Source organism: Acipenser ruthenus, chromosome 9, assembly GCF_902713425.1.
Source record: "Acipenser ruthenus chromosome 9, fAciRut3.2 maternal haplotype, whole genome shotgun sequence".
NCBI classification, from domain to species: Eukaryota; Metazoa; Chordata; class Actinopteri; order Acipenseriformes; family Acipenseridae; genus Acipenser; species Acipenser ruthenus.
This window is the reverse complement of record NC_081197.1, coordinates 25,589,286-25,610,085: the sequence shown is the minus strand read 5'-3', so window position 1 is coordinate 25,610,085 and position 20,800 is coordinate 25,589,286. Positions and strand designations below refer to the sequence as shown.

General features: G+C 38.2%; 1 protein-coding gene across 2 annotated transcripts in view; it reads left to right on the top strand.

The window, feature by feature from the left end:
* LOC117406015 (trafficking protein particle complex subunit 10-like) overlaps window positions 1-20,800 on the top strand; it is a 168,556-nt gene that overhangs the window by 45,647 nt on the left and 102,109 nt on the right. For both annotated transcript variants that reach the window (XM_059029751.1, XM_034009655.3), the window contains exons 3-4: window positions 132-267; window positions 18,409-18,605. In XM_059029751.1, the coding sequence (XP_058885734.1) occupies window positions 132-267; window positions 18,409-18,605 (333 nt within the window). The remainder of the gene's footprint in view (window positions 1-131; window positions 268-18,408; window positions 18,606-20,800) is intronic.

The window sequence follows — 20,800 nt, the reverse complement described above, 5'->3', positions numbered from 1 at the left end:
TTTCACAGGTGTCACCACTGACTAACACGTGTATCTACCTACCAAACATAACTCCCATAAGATAAGCAACCCTGGGTGGGGTATGTGCTCCATTTTAGTGTGCTCTGATTTATTAATCCCAATCTGTGCAGGTCTTATGGACGTCCACCAAAGATGATTCACCTGGAGGCCAACTTTGTCCAGTTTAAGGAAGACCTGTTACCCAAGGAAGACAATAAGGCACTTCTGACTTTCCCTTTTCTGCATATATACTGGACAGATTGCTGTGTAAGTATTGCTTAATTAGCATGCTGTAATTATAATGAATACAAATATGTTTTGAGATTGCTATAATAAATAATGGCATTGGATCGGTAATTTACCGTAAATTAGTGATAAAGATCGACTTATGTGAAAATGTGGGTTGGTTTTTGTTGATTATGTGTTTGGTTATGCATCAAAGTAAACCCCCAACCCCCCTCCCCTTTTCTTGTTTCCCAACCTCTCTATCGTGTAACAAAGGCAACCCTGGGTAGGGTATTGGATCACATTTGGAATCCCATATTTTTTAATCAACCTCTGTTCCAACCCTGGCGATCAAACCATGGAAGTGGCTTGCTTTTGTTACAAAAATGGCTAGTACATTGTTTGTCTGTATAGCATTTTGGCACAATGGAAACTTGCACTGTAAACTAAATCTCTTCTTTGTATGTATAGTCAGAGTGATTTTACCTGTTTTGCCAAGCTGACATCATATTTTCTGGAAGCATTACTGGATGTCACTGTATTACATTTTGACAGTATGATAAATGTCAAAAAATATTATTACACAGCTATTAAAACCAATAAAAAATACCATTAACCTTTTTTTAATGTAGCTGTTTAAATATATAAAATCTAAAATAAAATGTACATAGTGGTATGTGTATCTCCCTCTTCAGGGTTTTAGCTGGAGCATATTTTCCAGATTTCTGCAACTACAAAATACAATGAACATCCTATACAAAAGGACATATAAGAACATATTAATAAGGACATACAAAAGGGCATATTAATAAGCTCCTATCACAGTGCAAAGTTTGCAACATTTTTCTAGAAGGGGGGAAAAAAGCTTTTAATGTTTCAAAACAGAAATAAGCTTAGTGTTAATTAAAGTGCTCTTAGTTACATAACCTATCATTTATTTTATTTATTGCATTTATGTTTTGTTTTTTATACAAAAGTATCACAAAGCACAGTACCGTACATAGCAGAAAAAAATACCAAACCACAATGCATTTGTATAGCATGTCACACATACAACTGCCACAATCAGACAATTTAAATAGCAGATTTAAATAACAGTATACACATAATACAAAAGCAGCAATTTTAAAGTTACATTAAAACCCACTAAGATAAGAAAGCCATTTTATAAAAGTGTGCTTTTAGTCTTGACTTGAAAACTGTAACGGTCCCAGCTTCCCTGACAAACGAAGGCAGAGCATTCCATAATTTCGGAGCTCTACAAGAAAAAAGCCCTACCTCCTGTGTTGCTTTTGTTGAACATGAGAATAACCAGCAGCCCTGCATCCCTAACATGCAAATAACCAGGTGCTAATCCATTCAGGGCCTTGTAAGTTAACAGCAAAATCTTAAAATCAATTCTATACTTCACAGGGAGCCAGTGTAAAGAGGCCAAAACAGGGGTAGTTCACCTTTCCTAGTTTTAGTCAGAATTCTAGTGGCGGTATTATGAACAAGCTGCAAGCGGGATACCACACGTTTTGGGACACCAGAAGAAAGTGCATTACAATAATCAATTCTAGATGCATGCATTAGTCTCTTGGTATCAGTTATAGAAATAATTGGTCTAAGTTTGGCTGTATTTCTCAAATGGTAAAAAGATACTTTAATAACTTTTTAATAATATGAGTCTCAAATGATAGATCTGGATCAAAGATGACCCCTAAACAATTTCTAGTTTAAGTTTTGATGAGAGACTGCAAGGGTCGAGCTCATGTAGTCCCACATTTCCTTTTAGTTGGTTCTGTGAGCCCACTAGCATAACCTGTTGTATCTGAATTCAACATTAGAACATTCTGTGACATCCAATGCTCAGGGCCGGATTAATGCAGGGGCTTTAGGGGCTGCATCCAAGGGCCTCAGATTTTGAGGGGCCCCAAAAAATATATATAATTTATAATACAATATCTAAAAAATGAATACGTAGCGTGTGACTGTATGGATCAGCTAAGACTGAATCATTTGACATTAATGTTAATCGAGTGAAGGGAAGAAAATGAATATGCAGAGTGGCCCCCTAAATGATAACAGCCCCGGGCCCCCATTAAACTCAATCCGGCCCTGCCAATACTTGTCTGTAAGCCAAGTGCAGGGTTCTCACCAGGACTTTTTCACAGCGTGGTTGTAGGAGGAGCAGGGGGCGGGAGCGCAGGGGTGGCGAAAGAAACGGAGATCCTCACAACCCCCTGCAGGATAGGAAGGACAAGTCATGCACGTGCTTACGCTTTGTGGAAGTAGTTGTAATATTCTATATCTGTGGTTTTCAGTAGGCAGATGCAGAGTCTACGTGATAGGACGACGTACTCCCTAGCAACGCATGGACGCCAACCCACGGAGGGGAAACTAGATTTTTGCCACAGTGTTATCGTTTCTGTCTGACTGAGAAACCTGTTTTTATTATTATTATTATTTATTTCTTAGCAGACGACTTACAATTGTTACAAGATATCACATTATTTTTACATAAAATTACCCATTTATACAGTTGGGTTTTTACTGGAGCAATCTAGGTAAAGTACCTTGCTCAAGGGTACAGCAGCAGTGTCCCCTACCTGGGATTGAACCCACGACCCTCCGGTCAAGAGTCCAGAGTCCAGAGCTATAACCACTACTCCACACTGCTGCACACTGCTACCTTTCAAAACATTAAGAATGGCCTACGATTATTATTAAATTAGATTTTAAAATTTGGTCGTTAGAAGCTCGAAAGTTGAAGCACTGATCTCTTCTTAAGTTATACTATTAATATGTCACATACATTTTAAAATGTTTGTAATGATACTCCATTAAATTCTCACACTGTTGTATTATTAAAGTAAAATGTGTAAGTCTTGTTCAATATAAGAAGATTAAGCCATGTAATATTTATTATTGCTTAAAAATGTGCAGAGTAAAATACTCTGGCCCACCTACTCCTAACTTTTTTCCAATCTGGCCCCCTTAAATTAAAAAAAAACAAAAAAAAAGTTAAAGTGCCCTATCTTAAAAGTTATAGTGGCAACTATCTGTCCAGGGTATACGAGAAACACATGCAAGCAGTTTTACAGCAAGTACAGCATAAACCAGTCTGCGTTGTTGCAGATGAAACTACAGATGGGAGAGATAAGTGTGTTGAACATTGTATTTCATTTGTAATGTTATGAAAATTGTATATTTTTGTAATAATGCCCCTCGTTTTTCGACTAGGCTGTATATTGTAATGACAGCTATCAGCTGTTTTTTCAAAACACCTTTATTTGTTGACTGACCTACAGTACATTTTTACTAGATTTTTCCTGAAAACTACGGAATCTCAGGGACTTAAATAAAAAATAAAAAAATGAATTCAATAGATTTTTTTTGTAAAAATATCTTAAATGATGATGGGTTGCAGTCCCGTTTACAATAAACAATTATCCCACAAGAACAATAATCCCACACGGTCACCTCTCCCAGTGAGTGCTATAGTGCTGGTTGTGAATTTACAATGTTATTTTAGTGCACAGGCAGTGCGTTGTTGTCCGGGTTTTGTGCTGGCCGTGGGCGACAGCTCCGGATCATGTTTAGCCGTCTAGTCTAATACTGCACAAGACAAACAAGACGATATAGACAGACTGACAAAAAACAAACAAAACACTCACATTCTCTTTAAACACAGAAAAACCGGTCCTTTCAGGTTCAGTTTCAAAAACCACAACAAAGGAACAGATTACGATTCTCCATCCCCCTTATATGCTGTCACGCATGACCCCTTGGTAAATGAATGCAGTTGCCTTCACAATCTACGACTGCTACATTGTTTGTCTTCCGGTTCAATACGTTCTTGCAACGGAGTCTCGCCTTTTTCCAGACTGACCGACTTCCCAACCCAGGGAAAACTGTCAGGCCAGCCCGTCCAAAGAACTCTGTCCTCACTGCTTGGCGCCCTCACAGGTCGGGGTGGAGATTTACAACCAAGATTCATTATATTTCTGTCACAAAGACCTTGAAATAAAAGACTGACATTTCAAAACTGTTTGGAATACACACTGAAACTTATCAGAAAGATAAGATTTGAACCAGGATAGGACAAGGCCAGACAGTCCCACTGTGCTTTCAAGACGATTCAGTAGGATGGAATGGTCGACAGTTCCAAGGCAGCACTTAGCTCTTGAAGAATTAAAACCAATAGAAATTCAGAGCTTATCAGCAGGTCATTCCCAACTCTGACAAATGCCGTCTCGGTGCTATGTGCAGCATGAAAACCAGACAAATTTCTTGAATATACCGTTAAGAGTCTGTAACTGAATTGCAACCTTTCCTTGAGTAGAAGCTCAGTATAAGTTACCTATATTGAACATTTAACATGTTTTCTTCCAAAGTACATGTTGTATTTTGTTAAAAAAATTTAAAAAATGCTTATTAAAAAGGAAAATTCAAAATTGTAAAAAAAAAAGTCATTCACTGTGACAAAAATAAAATCATGATAAAAGGGATATGTTGCATGCCAGCTTTGTTTGTAAACAGTAAGAAGTAGGAGGCAGTGCTTGAGTGATTTGTACAGCATCGTAGGGAAGCCAGTGAAAATAGTGGGATTATAGTGCAGTGGTAGCAGTTTCTTATATAAATGAAGCTAATGTGCGGTTAGAACAGTTTTAAAACCCCATTATCCTGAATCTGTTTTGTCCTTTTCTCATCATAACTAATACAGAGTAGACTACTAGCTCATTTACAGACCTGAGTTTTGCAGTACAGTGACAGGTGATACTCTCATCGGTGGGTACAGAGCTGTATTTCCGTGGTTTTCCATGTTTATTTTTCTAACCAAAATAAAACCGGATTGATGATTTTTGCAAATCCACCTTTATTAAATTATTTGTTTTTGGCACAGGGCCGAAATATATAGCAAAACCATAAAAAATATTATTTTAACACTATGACAGATGTTAGATTTATGTCTACAGTTGGCATGTGATCGCACAAGTAAGCTTCCAAATGAAAAATGTAAACAACTTGTTGAACCAGTTTAGGCTATCCTGCTGCTGTTGCTTGTCAGCAGATAAATTGAGACGTTGAAATTTGCATTCTGCGTCGTTGATAGTTTCTTTCAAAACCATTATCAAAATTACATTAATCGGTTCATACTAAATTAAAATTTAGTAGAGCTATGAAAAAGATGATAATACAAGTTATGCTTACCAATTAATTATTCACTTGAATCCCAGCACGTGAATTAATTATGTGCAACCTCTGCTCACATATTAAATACTTTAAATGCACGTGAAGTGATGTGCCATCCTCGTGCCTAAATACAATTCTACATCTTAAATAACTCGTGCTGCACACACCCATTTACATCCCGTGCAGCCATCTCTATACACCAACATTAACACACGCAACATACAACATATAACAGACAAATGCACACAGGGGCGGGGCACATTGCCACATATACCCCCCCTTGTGCACAGCACACATGGCCTCAATGGCCACCTCCCCCCTTAAAATCCCCAAAGTCTCGCTCAAAGTCCTGGGCCAAGAACAGGGACTTCAAGGGGTTCATGGGCAGCAATGTTGCCAGTAGCCAGGCTGCTAATGGGAATGCTGTCAGCAGACATGCTGACAGCTCCCAGACTGACTCCTTCAGCCAGGGCAGTCCTGGCAGCGGAAAGGCTGCTTGGGGGGGTGGTCTCCTGACCTCCCCCCTTCTTCGTAGCCGGCAGCTCCCTTTTGTGGGGCTCCGGCCACAGTACTTCCTGCAGCGCACGTGCTGCAGTGGGAGCAGGTCTCCTGACCTCCCCCACGATCTCCTGCAGCAAAACTGCTGCTGAGGTTGGTGGTCTCCAGACCTCCTCCCCCTTCTTCGTGGCCGGCAGCTCCCCTTGGTGGGGTTCCGGCCACAGTACTTCCTGCTGCGATGCGGAGCAACAGGCAGCCCCAGGCGATGCGGAGCAACAGGCAGCCCCAGGCGATGCGGAGCAACAGGCAGCCCCAGGCGATGCAAGGCAAGCATCCTTGGGCGAAGCAAGGCTGGCATCCTTGGGCAAAGCGAGACTGGCATCCTTGGACGAAGCGAGGCTGGCATCCTTGGGCAAAGCGAGACTGGCATCCTTGGACGAAGCGAGGCTGGCATCCTTGGGCGAGGCTGGCATCCTTGGGCGGTGCCGGAGTCAGGACCAGTCGTGGTGCTGTGGTTGGCCACTGTGGCAGTGGCTGTGGCAGTGCTGGCCCTCTTCGTAGCCGCTGTGGCCGGGCTGTTTTCCGCTGTGCTCCCCTCAGCAGACTATGTAGTGGTTATTGAGGAATCCCAGCATCAAGTCCTGGTACTACTTCTTGTGAAGGGAGAGGCAGCTCCTGCACCTCTTCCCCTGGTGGTGATGGAGGCAGAGGTAACTCCTGCTCCTCTCCTCTTGGGGGTGAAGATGGCGGTCGGGGAAGTGATACCAGCAGGCATTCACTCTCTGCTGATGGAAATGGCGGAGGTAGAGGCAGCTCCTGCTGCTCTGCTCCTGGCGGTGGAGGTGGCGGAGGCAGAGGCAGCTCCAGCTGCTCTGCTCCTGCTGGTGAAGGTGGGAGCAGCGTGTAGTCTCCTGGCGACGAAGGTGGGAGCAGTGTGTAGTCTTCCCCTATTGCATGGGACTGGTGCGCCTCTCCCCCTATTGCAGGGCACTGGTGCGGCTCTCCCCCTATTGCAGGGGACTGGTGCGGTGCACCCTTTATTGCAGGGGACTGGTGCGGCGCTCCCTCTAGCTCGGAAGGCGAAACCAGCAGTGGCTCCTCTCCCGGCATTGGAAGCTCGTGCTCCCCCCGTCTGGGCACTGGCGAGCTGGCATAGGGGCATCCCGACCACCAAGCAGGCTCTAGTGGTTACGTCAGACCAGAAAGGAGTACACAGACAGACGGTGGATGAAATGGTAAAGGCTCTTGCTTGCGCCGGTTTATTGTAAAATAAAAGGTTTGTACAAAACAAAACACAGGACACGGCGCTTGAGGCCAAATAAAACAGATAAACAAAACAGACTAACACTTAAACAAACGGTGGACGGACAGACAAACAAACACGGTGAGTCAAACAGTTATTATTATTATTCTTTTTGTTATATTTTATTTTACCTCCTTCTCCACACCCGTTCTCCACTCACCGAACACACAACCCCGAGTGAGTAAAATGTGCATCTATATATACTGTTGTGCCGGGATTCAATTACCAATTAATTATTCACTTGAATCCCAGCATGTGAATTAATTATGTGCAACCTCGTGCTCACATATTAAATACTTTAAATGCACGTGAAGTGATGTGCAATCCCGTGCCTAAATACAATTCTACATCTTAAATAATTTGTGCTGCACACACCCATTTATATCCCGTGCAGCCATCTCTATACACCAACATTAACACACGCAACATACAACATATCACACACAAATGCACACAGGGGTGGGGCACATTGCCACAGGTATAAAGAGAGCTCCAGGGCTATTTTTCTATTAAATGTCAATGGAGGGGTCGGATTCTCAGTTTTTGTTTAAAAATAAAAATAAACTTCTGAGGCCCTGTATTAGCCTGGTGAATGAAGACAAAACATAACAAAACATGTTGTTGAAGCTGACACCCTGGGATCCTTCAAGAAGCTGCTTGATGAGATTCTGGGATCAATAAGCTACAAACAGCCAAATGAGCAAGATGGGCCGAATGGCCTCCTCTTGTTTGTAAATGTTCTTATGTTCTTATAATTAATAAGAAAAACTTACTTTTCTGGACAGCCCTTCATCTGCACATGCTCGTTAAGATCACAGGTTTTCTAGTGCTGTAGAAAATCTTTTTTGACTGCAGTATCATATTGACATGTAACAATAGGGGTGTGTACCTTTAGCTTGACGATGATACGATACGATTTAACCAGACGAGCAAGATGGGCTGAATGGCCTCCTCTCGTTTGTAAACTTTCTTATGTTCTTCTTATATGTACCTCGATACATGGGCTGCGATACGATACGTATCACGATACAACTAGTAAAGCACAAAAAGTTGCAGTATAATCCAGTAATACTAACTGCAAAAACTTGCGATCCTGAATAATTATAATGTTACTGAAACATTTATTATTCAATTACATTAACGTGTTCCTGAAACAAGTGTAAATAAGACATAGCAAACATACTACTCATTCTTCAATAAAGAAATAGGTCTGTACCAAACAATATATTCATATTGACAATAAGGCACCAAAACAAATGAGACATTACCTTCTAAAATATATTAAAAAAAAATAATAATAATAAAAAAAATTGAACAGTCATTATTTACAAAAATAACAAGGCTTTTTTTCAGATTAGCCTACTGCGCACTACTTAAAAAAATGAAAAACTATAATAAAATAAACATTTCAAAAGAAAATATTGTCTAACCAGCTCTAAACTGGTTATATGTAGGCCTACATACGCAATTGTAAAATCCAAATAATTATTTATAAAGAATAACATAAAAAAGAAAATAACTCCGTTCCCACAGTGTAACTGGAATGCGCGTTCAGGGAAACATATTTAAAAGTAGCTCCCATATTCGCACAATCCACACAGATGTAACGCTTATCAACTTCTGTGCATTTACCACATGCTGCTCTTTCACACTGGGCACAGATATCAGAAGTTTTATTTTTACTGCATTTAGTTACCTGGCATTGTTTTCTGTTGCGTGTGTCACTTGGTGTGCACTGTATCCAGGTTGAGCTGCGTTTCCCTGCCGCTTGCAGTTTTCTGATCGAAATGTTTCTGCCAAAGCTCTGTGGCTAACATCATAAGAGATCTCTCATACTGATATTTTCCCCGGTGCATTCATTCATTCAAAACTAAGGAATTGATGGCTGCCATGTCCAGTACATTGTAAAATACAGCACCAGGACACCGGTGATTGCTTTCACTGAGTACTACGTTTTGCGCAGATGGTGGAAACGCTCCTCTTCTTTGTTTACTGTTGCAAACCAGTCTGTTTTTTTTTTCTCCCAACTGTTTTGCTAATTACAGTGAAATGAAAAAAAATATATTTGTAACATTCATCTCTTTTCCTAAGCACGGTTACATCAGCCTAACACATTGTCACCCAGTCTCCTACCAGCTGGGCGAGTTTCATCTTTGCACAGGTTCAGGGGTTCAGGGGTGTAGGGTCCGCTGCCAGCCAAAACTTGATCCCAAATTTGACAGGTTTGTTTGTCCAGCGACACTGTGCTTTTGTTGGAAACAGCTGCTTGTCCATGTGTTTTATGTTTTGCTTGAAGCGGGCAATGCTGTTTTCAATTAAGTCATTTCTGATACCAAGACAAATATATATGTAGTTGCTATATTGCTGTAGTTGCAGACTATATATGCTCACGTAGACAGCCAGATGGCAGTTCTCCAAGGAATTGATATGATTATGATAGATATTTGGATAACACATATCTAGACGTCAGAGCAATATTCTATTCAAATACATACTTCTGTAAACTCAGTGGAGGTAGAGATAACAAACTGGCTTGCATACATATAAAAAATAGCATATTGTAGGTTATACTAACAATAAAAGCATGTACTGTAACAAGCCGTCAAAATGACTACTTTTGGCGGTTCTAGGTAGAAGTGCTTATAATTTTTTTTATTTTTGCGATTCAGACTTTTAAACGGCGTCAGTATATTTAATACATGTATTTAGGCACAGACAACGGCGGATCTTTAACACATGCAGAGTAATTTAAATTTTAAAAGTGAAAACCGTGGGGGCTTCTGAGTGGCGCATCCAGTAAAAGCACTCGCGTAGAGTGCAGGATGCGCTCTATAGTCTGGACGTTGCGAGTTCGAGTCCAGGCTATTCCACAGCCGACCGTGGACGGGAGCTCCCAGGGGGCGGCGCACAATTGGCCAAGCATCACCCGGGGGGAGGGAGGGTTAGATCGGCCAGGGTGTCCTCGGCTCACCGTGCACCAGCGACCCCTGTAGTCTGGCCAGGCGCCTGCGGGCTTGCCTGTAAGCTGCCCGAGAGCTGCGTTGTCCTCTGACGCTGTAGCTCTTGGGTGGCTGCATGGTGAGTCCGCAGTGTGAAAAAAAAGTGTCGGCTGATGGCACACGCTTCGGATGACATTGTGTGTGCTCATCTTTGCCCTCCTGAGTCAGCGCAGGGGTGGTAGCGGTGAGCTGAGCTTAAAAAAAAAAATTGGTCATTCTAAATTGGGAGAAAATAATAAAAAATAATTGGCAACGACTAAATTTATAAAAAAAAAAAAAGTGAAAACCGTCAAAATGACTACCATGGCAGTTCTAGTGTTAATGAGTTGCAGTGCATTTGTATCGGTATAAATGATTCGTTATCGAGTCTGGATCAATATATCGTCATACCGGTGAATCGTTACACCACTATGTAGCAACATACTTCATTTACTGTAGTAGTATGGTAATACACATTATATTTTACTGTTTAAATGCAAATATACTTAGGCGATTGCTGTCGCTATTTGTTATATTACCGTAATGAAATATTGTGTGAAATGCAATAAATTTGCTTAATTGATTACAGAATTTACAATTCTCGTATTTATTAATAATAATAATAATAACTAGAGTTGCGAGCAACTTTACGGCTTCCAAGCAGTTAGCGTGAAATTTAAGGGCATTGGTTGTTATAGATGAAACGTTATCACAAATCATTTTGGACACAGCTGACTGTGTCAATTTTGGCCAAAATATTGGAATCACTGGTTAGATGATCAATGCTGAAATCTCATTGGCCCACAGCAGCCATGTTTTGTACTGTAGCAACTTCCCTTGAACAACCGTAAAAGATAATCATACTTAGATTATTTATGCTCATTTTGGCTTCAATCAGAACTCTGTATCTTATATAACAACCATCTGTAGTCAATAAGAAATTATGGGAAGTTTTACAGCCCGCTTTAAATTTGACCTTTAGCAGAACTTAACCATACTGTGTAAAACTATTAATGCATTACACATTACACTACTTCCATTACCTATAGTGCTCATATAAACACACCAGTTTTGTAAAACAACAAAAGTCACATCTAATAAATTACAAACATACTTTTTTCTATACCTTGCTATACCTTGCTATATTTTTTCTATACCTTGCAGACTTTTCCATGTTAACAGCTGTCCCCAGTGGTGGGAATCTGTCATTTCAAGGTGAAAAATTGGCAAACCTTGCATGTCACCCATATTGATTGGCTCATGGCGGTCATGTTTGTTGATGTAGGAACTTTTCCTGACTAACTTTTTTAGTGGACAGTACAAAGATAACGTATACCCAAGATTCATGTCAATCAGCCAAAGGGCTCATAAGCAGTTGTTGTTTAAGTGTTTTACGCAAAATCCAACATAACTGCCACACCATGTGACTGATCCATTTTTCCTTAAGTACAATCAATCGTGCACATGAGCGCACTACGTACAAAATGTTTCACAGCTGTACTATTTACCGTTCATGAGAAGAAGACTTGAATATTGTCCAAACTTTTCATTAAATCCAAGGTGGCTGCCATATTGACCACGACACAACATCCCATAGTCCTCTACATCTGTATCAAATTTTGTGCATTTTGGTGCAGCCGATAAGAAGTTATACACAGTTTTATAGCCAGTTGCGTATGTTGATGATGTCATGCAGTGTGGACGCCATGATTTTCACAGTAGCAACTTCCCTTGAACAAGCATAACAGATGACCATACTGAGATGTTTTATTCCAATTTTTGTTTCAATCGGATAAGCGGTTTCAGAGAAGATGATGTTTGAATTTTGATGATTTTATATTTTTATGGTAATTTTATGTCATTAATCAATGTGGTTGCCAAACCACAGAACCAATCAGCTTCATATTAACAACAGTTAATCATGGACTATCCCTCAACATGTATAGCAATTTTCTGAACTCTGCAGTAAGCGGTTTTCGATACATAGGCGTTTTAACAAATTCCGCAAAATCCAATATGGCTGCCGAACCATGTGACTTGCGCAAATTTGCTGAATATCACCGACTATCCTCCAAAGGCATCTACCAGTGTACCGAATGTCGTGAGTTTTTGAGCATGTTTTGGCAGAAAAAATAAATAAATAAATAATAATAATAACTAGAGTTGCGGGCAACTTTATGGCTTCCAAGCAGTTATCGTGAAATTTAAGCACATTGGTTATTATAAATGAAGAGTTATCACAACTGTGCTAACTGTCAATTGTGGCACACATATTGGAATTATTGGTTAGTAGGCAATTTAAATTTTATTTGGATGCACACAAAATTCTAAAATAGTATGCAGTCATATAGACTTTGAAAATAATGCATATAAGAGGCTCACATTGTTCTAAATCCTAGATCGCTCTTTGTGTGAGTTTGTGTGCTTGTGTGCATGTGTGTGTGTGTGTGAGCATATGGTGCCCTATTCTTAATTTTGCAATATAAAATAAAGTCTACAGCATGTATTGGTTTTTGTATATTTTAATGCCACTATCATTTAATGTGCATTCTTTTTAAAGCAATAGAAAGTGATAATAGTGTAACGATTGGCTATCAGGGGTGCCTGGCAAATACACAATTCACCATATGTAATTGTCAGCAAACCGCTACTAGGACATAATAACATGTGCACGATTCAAGAGTAATACCACTCGAATCCTATGCCGAGGAATTATAAACAGGACAGAGACAGTACAAATTGAGCAGTTATTGTGCTCTGCAGGTAATAGACCTTTTGGAGAATTGGCTCAAATACAGAACAAATTATTTCATAAAAATCACAATATTATAGCACTCAATAGTTAACCATCTTGCCCAACAAACATAATATCCGGCTGAATCAAAAACATCATATTGCACACTTGATAAACTCATTATAGTTTGCACATAAATAGTAATTATTGCACATCAGTAGTAGCCCAGTTATATTGCACACCTTAATCATGTATATTACACATAAGCTAGTTGTATTGCACACCTTGGTTAATCATGTATATTGTGATCAGTGAAAAAAAAAAAAAAAAACATACGTCTTTTAAATACACTGGCTGATTCGTTGCCACCTATTGAGGATTTGCGATTGTGGTTTTATCAGTTTAGTCTTAAATGTAACTATGAATGTAGTTCTGAAATAAAAAATTTTAAAAAAGACGCTGTATCAGTACAGTATACCCATTCACTTGTATTCCGTATGTAGATATGTGATGGGGTACACCTCGTCCCTGTATTATTTGTATATTTTGTATTATTACAAAAGCCGTGTTTTTATTGTTCGTTTTGTTTATTAATTTAAAAACCTGTGTGAATGTGGCTGGAGCCTCAATAAGGTAATTGTTTTATTGATAATTAATTAAGGCTCCAGCCACAGCTTAAAAGAACCAGCTCCAGGCTAATAGGGAGAGATATTTCCTTTGAGTTAGAGACGGGAGGACGGTTTGGAATGAGATCATACATCCAAAGCAACTGCTACCGCTGTACCACTCGGTATTTGTTTCTTTATGTATTTTTGGCCATCGAGCCCTTTTGTTTGGTATAAAGTGTTTTGTTTATTGTTTGATTTATTATTAAAACCCGAGCGCAAACGGATCTCGTTTCCCCTACCTACCTTTGCCTTTGTTTTGTATTGCTTCTTCCTGGTCCGGGTCGTCAGTACTGCAGCCACTCTGCCACATAATACTACTGAATCAGAGACTATTTATAAATTATATTCATGGTAGCTTTAATAAAACAAATTTGTTCATAAGTTTTACAAACTGCGTATAACTTTTATTTCGAGACTTTTAATTTTCCCATTGACTTGTCAACACATTGTGGAGGTAGGTTTATACTAGGTAGGTTTATACTAGAAACACTTTAAAACATGTAAATAACACCTGTACTATTTACCGTTCATGAAAAGAAGACTTTTGAATATTGTCCAAACTTTTCATTAAATTCAAGATGGCTGCCACACCATGTGACCAAAGGCTGCCATATTGACCATGACACAACATCCCATAGTCCTCTACATCCGTGTCAAATTTTGTGCATTTTGGTGCAGCCGATAAGAAGTTATACGCAGTTTTATAGCCAGTTGCGTATGTTCACTTCCCTTGAACAAGAGTAAAAGATGACCATACTGAGATGTTTTATTCCAATTTTTGTTTCAATCGGATAAGCGGTTTCAGAGAAGATGTTTGAATTTTGATGATTTTATATTTTTATGGTAATTTTATGTCATTAATCAATGTGGTTGCCAAACCACAGAACCAATCAACTTCATATTAACAACAGTTAATCATGGACTATCCCTCAACATGTATAGCAATTTTCAGAACTCTACAGTAAGCGGTTTCCGATACATAGGCGTTTTAACAAATTCTGCAAAATCCAATATGGCTGCTGAACATGTGACTTGCGCAAATTTGCTGATCACCAACTATCATCCATAGGCATCTACCAGTGTACCGAATTTCATTAGTTTTTGAGCATGTTTTGGCAGAAAAAAAAAAAATAATATCCTAACAAAAACAATAGGCTTCCCCAGCCTACAGCTTGGAAGCCTAACAATAACAATAGGCTACCCAGCCTTTGGCTGGGAAGCCTAATAAAATCGACCTGTGTTTCATGAAATTAGCAGTAACATCTGTCTACTGTATTTGACTACATATTGTTTGTTTATATGATGTTAGAGGAAGATACTTCCTCCTCCTGGCTGTCATCACAGGACACCGTTGTAACGTATCAAGTGTGTGGGAGGTCCTGCAGTTAGAATCTTTTTTTTTTTTTTTTTTTGTCCTGTGGTGTAAACTCAGTGATCACAGGCTAAAGAAAAAAAAAAACCCTTAGTAACCACGTGTTTTTGCAATATAGTTACTGTGCATGAAACCTTGTATCTCAGACTTGTTGTGTCTGGTTTAGTTGGTGGTGGAGAGAAACTAGTCTACATTTGCATCTATTTGACATATTTTTCTAAGAATATTATTTTTGTGATCCCTCTATGTATTACTTTATACTTTTTTTTTATTTGATCTTCATTTTTCTACCGTTCCCCAAAAAAGCTTTTTTTTTTACTTTTATTCATCATCAGATTTTGTTTCCAGATCATTTGAATTTGTCATTTTCTTTTCTTTGTTTTTGTTTTTTGACATAATGCTTTTGATTAACATTTATTGGATTTATTTTTTAGGTTATACAGTATTTTTTTTCACCTCTTCTCTCTGATTTGACAGCGATTTGTTTTTAGGGAAGGGTGGTTTTTCATTTTCTACTAAAATAAGATTTTTTTTTCTCATCCCTGTTTCATAAAATCTTTTTGATTTGTATACAATATATAATTATTGGTTTTAATTTATTTTTCTTTTGCTCCATAAATTAAAAAAAAAAAAAAAAAAAAAAAAAAAAAAAAAACATGACATTATTATAAAAAATATATTGTACTGTCATGTGAGAAGGACTGGCTTTAAAAATGTATTAAAAAAAATAATAATTATCTCCTCTCATCTCACAACATAATAGGATATAATTGTATTATCAATTTTCTATTGTGACAGCATTGCATATTTCAGATCAGATTATTTTTCCTAGTCTGCATTTTGATTTTTTTCTACTTTATTTTTTATTTTTTGTAAAAAACTATTTTAATTAGTATTAATTGATTTTAGGTTATATTTTCTACAAGTTTACAGTAATTAAGGATTTTTGGGGGTTGGTTTTTCAAGAAGTACTGTACAGATCCAATTTTTTCTCCTTTCCCAACAATTTGAATTGATTTTGTTTTCATTTGCTTCATTTAAAAAAATATATAATAACTCTATTGAAATTGGGATAAATTGGCCTTGAAATGTATTTGTGTTTTTATTATTTTATTGTTAATTTTGAAGTTTTACTCAGTAAAATGGCAAGAAAGTGGCTCATTGAAGAGGCTGTTGATGACATCCTAATGGAATCAGACTCCAAGAGAGATTTTGTGCCTGATGACTGGTAGTGAATATGTACAGAGTGACTCTTCCTCCAGTGAGAAATCCAGCAGTAGTGAGGAGCCAATGGACATTGAGCCTGAGCCCCTACCAGAACAGAACTGGATTTCAGCCACTCTGATTAGACCCCCCTAATAACATCCAGCCCCAAATTCCACCTTTTTCTGGCACAACAGGTATCAGGGTGAACACAACTGGATTGACCCCAATTGACTTCTTCCAGTTGTTTATCACGGATGACTTTTTTGAGTATTTGGTTATTCAAACCAATTTGTATGTCCAGCAATACAAGGCACAATATGGGGACAACCTGGGGCGATGTTCTAGGGTGCGCAAATGGGTCCCCACTAATTTAATTGAAATGAAAAAGTTCTGGGGTTTATCCCTTCTGATGGGACTGGTGAATAAACCTAGAATTGATTTATATTGGTCCACTGACTGCTTCACGCTTGCTCAATTGTCCCTGCCACCATGAGCTGGGACAGGTTCCAATTCATTTTTAAAATAAAAAAAAAATTACACTAATGACAATTCTAATGCTCTCCTGAGGGACCATCCTGAATTTACCAGACCCTTCAAATTGTGTCCCCTTCTCGATCACCTACAGAATGAATTTGAAGAGACATATTCACCTGGTAAAAATGTATCTGTGGATGAGGCCCTCCTTCTATTCAAGGCATCTCCAGCCCCGCCCCACCTTTTCGTTCGCTACAGCTTTCACATATGCTAAGAAATAAATAATAATAATAATAGTCGTACATACCGATCAATCATCTCCTGATCACTCGTTTTATCACCAAACGCCTCAATAATGTGATCCAAGTCATTATTTTATTACTATAACATCTGAAAAAAGCTCTGCAAATGTCTGTGATATTCTCTGAGCGCTGACGCAGTAACAGCCAGCTTGTTTCCTTGGTTTTCTCGGCTTTGTCCGGAGAAAAAACGACTAGAAACCCGTTTTTTGCGTTTTTTTGATGATGTCGGACAGGGTCCGACATTGGACCGGATAGGAATAATTGAAATGTCGGACCAGGTGTGACATAGGATCGCAAAGGGTTCATATGTAACACCAGCTATATTTGATTATATTAACCAGGGTCAAAATGATATGTCCCTCTTATGTTACCTTTTCAGTGTGTTGTCAATGGGCTAGTTTAACTTCATATACAAAATGATCTAGACAGCATTCAGAACTGGGCAGACACATGGCAAATGACATTTAATAGAGAAAAGTGTAAAGTATTGCATGCAGGCAATAAAAATGTGCATTATAAATATATGGGAGATACTGAAATTGAAGAAGGGAACTATGAAAAAGACCTAGGAGTTTATCTTGACTCAGAAATGTCTTCATCTAGACAATGTGGGGAAGCTATAAAAACGGCCAACAAGGTGCTCGGATATATTGTGAGAAGTGTTGAATTTAAATCAAGGGAAGTAATGTTAAAACTTTACAATGCATTAGTAAGACCTCACCTAGAATATTGTGTTCAGTTCTGGTCACCTCGTTACAAAAAGGATATTGCTGCTCTAGAAAGAGTGTAAAGAAGAGCAACCAGAATTATCCCGGGTTTAAAAGGCATGTCGTATGCAGACAGGCTAAAATAACTGAATCTATTCAGTCTTGAACAAAGAAGACTACGGGGTGATCTGATTCAAGCATTCAAAATCCTAAAAGGTATAGATAATGTCGACCCAGGGGACTTTTTTGACCTGAAAAAAGAAACAAGGACCAGGGGTCACAAATGGAGATTAGATAAAGGGGCATTCAGAACAGAAAATAGGAGGCACTTTTTTACACAGAGAATTGTGAGGGTATGGAACCAACTCCACAGTAATGTTGTTGAAGCTGAGACCTTGGGATCCTTCAAGAAGCTGCTTAATGAGATTCAGGGATCAATAAGCTACTAACAACCAAGCGAGCAAGATGGGCTGAATGGCCTCCTCTCGTTTGTAAACTTTCTTATGTTCTTATTGGTCAAGGAGTTGAGTCAATAGATTTCATTGCGATGCTGTATGTATCTATCAGTTTGTATTTTGAATACAATACTACAAACAGTATTGGAACCTCGCTTGCATGCCTCACACTGCACTTGCTATGGTACAGCAGGTGAGCACCTGGCACATAGCTGGCAAAGTGAGCCATTGACCAGAAATGTTTTCCTGTCAGGTTCATATTACATTGAAGAGTTGTGCCTCACTACATTGCCTCTTTTGTTTCCTAGGATACAGAGATTTACAAGGCAACAGTGAAGGAGGACATCATCAGATGGCAGAATTTGTTAAAGACCTACAACACAGTTGACTGGCTGATTGTGGTGGTGGAGAGTGATGCCAAAAAGAAGAATAAAACCAACATTCTTCCCCGGACATCTATAGTGGATAAAATAAGGAATGACTTTTGCAATAAACAGAGTGACAGGTAGCAAATGCATCATTATCATGAAGTTCAATTAAGGTTAATAATCTAAAAAAAAAAACGCTTCATTAACCTATTTACAGTATGTAGTGGTCTCTGATTGGTTGGCCTAAACGATTTATGATTACTTGATTGACTATCTGATCTTGGAAACTGTCAGTCGTACTTGATAAAATATTACTTTTGAGATGCTCCATATTATGTGGATTTAGGTATATTTGTTGTTTATATCGTTGGCATATCCAAACTGTTTGTATGTTACCATACATAACGTACATAACATTATTATATATTTTATTTTTGTAGTACAACTTTAGGTGAGGTTTGGTAATAATAAATAGGTAATAACTAATTAAAATGCCTTTGTAAGGCAGAGATGAAACAGTACTAAACTTTTCATATATATTTTTTTGTTTACAGTGTCAGTAGACATCTCTGAGGTGCTCGTGTTATTTTCCGGGAAGTTCATACTTCACTGGAAAGATTCTGTGCACTCTGATTGGCTGAGCTTAAGGGATGTAATCCCTAGTAAATGCCCTTAGAATGTTTGTAACCCGCATCACAAAACAAATCAAGCAATATCACGCCAACAGTGTCATTTGTAACAATATGTCATTTAAAGTAAATTTCAACCTTTTTAATAACATGTTCATTGAAGAATATGTCAAAAAGTCAAAAATAATATGAGCACCTCGGAGATCTACCACCACTGTAAAAGTAGTAGAGAGAGGAGTACAGCTGGACAAAATGAAAAACCTACTATTACTAGCAGGGTGGTCAAACGTATTTTTAGATATAAACAGAAAATAAATCTAAATTGATTGTATTAATCCGTTAAACTTAAAGATATTTGAAGCAAAAAAAATCTTTAAATGCACAAAATCACCTCATTTAACTGAATCAGTTTTGGATTTGCTGTGCACACTGATCTAACTTTGAGTTTCAACAGTTACAAACATTAAAATGATTATATTAAAACAATATAACAATTCAAATAAAAAAGTGAATGTGTGCTGCTTTGTTGTGTTAAAATAACAAATCAATGACTTGGTTGTACAATATGTGCTTCTAAAAACACCATCTCTGACTGTAAACTGCCTGTTGAAAGTGGAAGGCACCAATTTCTGCAGCTGCAGTAAAATGCGTAGGAGTCATTTTAAATGGGTAATGTTTTATTTACAACATATTCAAATATGATCATTAAATATATGACTGTCCCGATGATCCGAACTGCCCCATCAAGTCACTGGAGAAATGTATAATGAAATGTCTGAAGAATATTGTGCACAGATTTCTCCACTCGTAATCTCCACTCGTTCCCAGCACATGCCACCACTGTTTACAAGTTGTCTACCGTCAAACAGAATGATGTGACAGAAGGACTGATTGACAACAAAAATGAATAACTTAATACCACTTAATTTACCAAAATGAAAATAATACGTTGTGTAGCGTCAATGTTTTTGTGTAAAAACGAAAAGATAAATACATGATCTGAAGCACAATCTCATAAATGCATCATTGTATTACAGACTTAATAAAAGTGCAAATGCAATGAAAGTGAAACATAACATTTCTGTTTTGCATAACAAATTATAAAAAAGAATATTAAGTGTACTATTTAAGAACACAGTATATATACAGTTCCGGCAATGTCTAAATCAGATTTTTTACCTGAATTGAAGTCAAAGTAGATGCTATAGTCAGAGGTGAAAGTAACTTTAATTTCTTAGCGGTGTAGCGTTATTTTCAGGTACACGTTAAAAAGTGGTACTCATCGCATTGCCTAAATAACTTCTGCTAAGAAAGCAGGGATACGCCCATTCAAATCTGGTACGTTATGCTGTCTTCGGTTTTTTACATATTTTTAAAATTGAATTTATCATATTTTCCAGTCTTTTACGTCGTTTTTAATATAATTTATCATATTTTTCTACCATTAAGAAAATAGTATGCAAATATTTATCATATGCAATACATTGGGCCTTGTACATTTTTTTATACTTGTGCAACTTTGCGGCGGACTTCTCATGAATTGTTGTTTTTTTTTTAGAGCAGTTGTCTGTTTCCAGTTTAAATTTGCAAAAAAATAATGTATAATTAATGGTAAATGTAACTTTTTTTGACAATAGGAAACACCCATCAGGTTGCACATGTACCAAAATATGACAGCGCACAATTTGCAATCAGACAGCGTA